Source organism: Penaeus vannamei, chromosome 26 (genome assembly GCF_042767895.1).
Source record: "Penaeus vannamei isolate JL-2024 chromosome 26, ASM4276789v1, whole genome shotgun sequence".
NCBI classification, from domain to species: Eukaryota; Metazoa; Arthropoda; class Malacostraca; order Decapoda; family Penaeidae; genus Penaeus; species Penaeus vannamei.
Genome location: NC_091574.1, coordinates 1105808 through 1108307, shown reverse-complemented (window position 1 = coordinate 1108307; position 2500 = coordinate 1105808). Strand labels below are relative to the sequence as shown.

Sequence of the window (2500 nt, the reverse complement as noted above, 5' to 3'; positions counted from 1 at the left end):
TTCAACACCAAAAGTCATCCTCCACGCCTCTTCAACACCAAAGTCATCCTCCACCCACCCTCCCCCATCCCCAGGACTTGGCAGGGTGGGTCCGCGGCGCCGGCGAGGCAGGGGTGGTGTACGTCAGCCTCGGCTCCATGGCAAGGGGCGACTCCATGCCGACCCAGCACCGCGACCTCTTCGCCAGGGCCTTCGCCAGGATGAAGCAGAGGGTCATCTGGAAGTACGAGGACGTGGTCCCGGGCGTGTCCGACAACGTGCTGGTGAGGAGGTGGCTCCCCCAGCAGGATATTCTCGGTGGGTGGTTGGTGGGTCTGCTGTAGGAGTGGTAGGGGAGGGGGGGGGTGTTAGTGGGTGGTTTTGGCTCGAGAGGTCGTGGGGATGGGACTAAATCTTCTCGTATTTAGTCCTCCACTTTCATCTAGATTGAGTGGGATTCGAGAACATGGTCACGTGCGGCTGGGGATGCTATAGAATGAACGAAAAGCTGGATAGTAGATTATAATCACGATGAGATGAATGGGAGACGCCTTTTTTTTTTTTTTTTTTTGGCCACAGCTCATCCGAACGTGAAGGTGTTCTTGTCTCATGGCGGGCTCCTGAGTATGCAGGAGACCGTCTTCCACGCCACGCCCGTCCTGGCTCTTCCCATCTTCGGAGATCAGGCCAAGGTCGCCGCCCTCATCCAGAACGAAGGCTATGGGCGCCGCCTGGAGTGGGAGGAGCTGACGGTCGACCTCCTGGTGGAGACCCTTCAGGAGATTATCAACAATCCGAAGTATTAACGCTCAGGTTTTTCTTTATTTCTTAACGATTCTTTTCTTGGTGCTTTGTTTCATTCACTCCCAATCGTTCTGTCGCACCCCCTTAAAAGCCTCAATGTTTGTATTGTTTATTTATATAGTTTAACAAACTAAAATAAAGTTAATTCTATTTCTTGGCATTACGTGACACCCCCTCCCCGACCCCCAGGTACCTCGAGCGAGTGACCACCGCCTCCAAGACACTCCGAGACCAGCCCGAGTCGGCCCAGGACCGCGCCGTCTACTGGACCGAGTACGTCGTACGGCACGGCGGCGCCCCCCACCTCCGCTCCCCCGTCACGGAGCTCTCCTGGGCCGAGTTCCTGCTCCTGGACGTCTTCCTGGTGCTGGGCGTGGCGGCGAAGGGGGCCCACCTGCTCTACAGGGCCCTCTCGCGGCGGACGTGGCCTCTGCCGGGGATCAAGTGGAAGCTCGACTAACGGCGACGTGGATTGTGGAACGCCTGCTCTCTGTCCGTCTGTTGTTTCCTGTCCTGTCTGTTTGTTGTTTCCTGCTCTCTGTCCTTCTGTTGTTTCCTGTCCTGTCTGTTTGTTGTTTCCTGCTCTCTGTCCTTCTGTTGTTTCCTGCCCTGTCTGTCCTTCTGTTGTTTCCTGCTCTGTCTGTTTGCTGTTTCCTAGTCTGTCTTTTGTTTCGTTTGCTGTATGTCTGCCTGTCTCTTCACTGGTCTTGAACTCTACTTCCTTATATGCATACACCAAATGTTCAATGTAAGTCGTTTTTTAAGGATATTTCATGCTGCAAACCAAATACAAAAATAGCATCTAAATCCTAGCATGAAAACAAACAAACAGACAAAAAATACACATTTTAGGATTTCACTCAATAGTAAAGTTTTTTAGAAATTCATCTGTTGTAGGTAGTATCATTTTAGCATTTATATTGTTTATCAGAAAGACGTCAGCGATTGCTTGTAGAATCGTTTAAATGCCGTTAATCTTTTAGAGATTTAGATTTGACTTCAGAAATGTACTGGTACAAAATATTATTTCAGACTTATGTACTGTTCGTTGTAGTTTTGGTAGTCGAATCTAGAGCTTTAGAATTTCAAGTGATCTCTGGTAGTCTAACTGACGAAAAAAATAGTTCCTCTAAGACAGTGGTCCCTTACCTATATATAGCACAAACAATTTAGAAATGTTTCAGGCAACCATTTCAAAGATGCGATGAATCTCACCTGAAATCTGACCATATTAGTACAAATAAAATCTACAGCTGGGCCTACTACTGGCCTTGTAGGAATCCAAGTAGAGATAGAGGAGTTGGAAGTAGGATTTCATTCCTTTATCCATAATTATCAAGCTGCATTTTTCTTTAAACTGGCGGTCCGGTACTGTTCCCCCTTACCTGTTGAGGGGTGTGGTCATCCCTCTCTGGAAGGGGAAGGGGGACCGATGGGACTGCAGCAACCACCGAGTCATCACACTGCTCACTTTACCAGGCAAGGATCTTGCCCACATCCTTCTGAGACGTATCAGAGATCACATACTGAGGTACAGGAGGCAGGGACAATCTGGATTCACTCCTGGTAAGTCCACAATAGACCGTATCCTTGCGCTTCGAGTCATTGTTGAGCCTTCGCGAATTCGGGCGTGGGCTGCTTGCTGCCTACATCGACCTCATAAAGGTGTTCGATAGGGTGCATCAGGAATCACTCTGGGAGATCCTGAGACTGAGGA

At 49.6% G+C, this 2500-nt stretch overlaps 1 protein-coding gene across 1 annotated transcript in view; it reads left to right on the top strand.

Moving 5' to 3' along the window:
- The window catches only part of LOC113828527 (UDP-glycosyltransferase UGT5), a 43917-nt gene that overhangs the window by 40115 nt on the left and 1302 nt on the right, over nt 1–2500 (top strand). Inside the window, exons 6-8 of the mRNA XM_070139895.1 lie at nt 75–297; nt 559–778; nt 973–2500. The exon at nt 973–2500 is cut by the window's right edge and continues 1302 nt beyond it. Of these exons, the coding sequence (XP_069995996.1) occupies nt 75–297; nt 559–778; nt 973–1243 (714 nt within the window). The 3' untranslated portion in view covers nt 1244–2500. The remainder of the gene's footprint in view (nt 1–74; nt 298–558; nt 779–972) is intronic.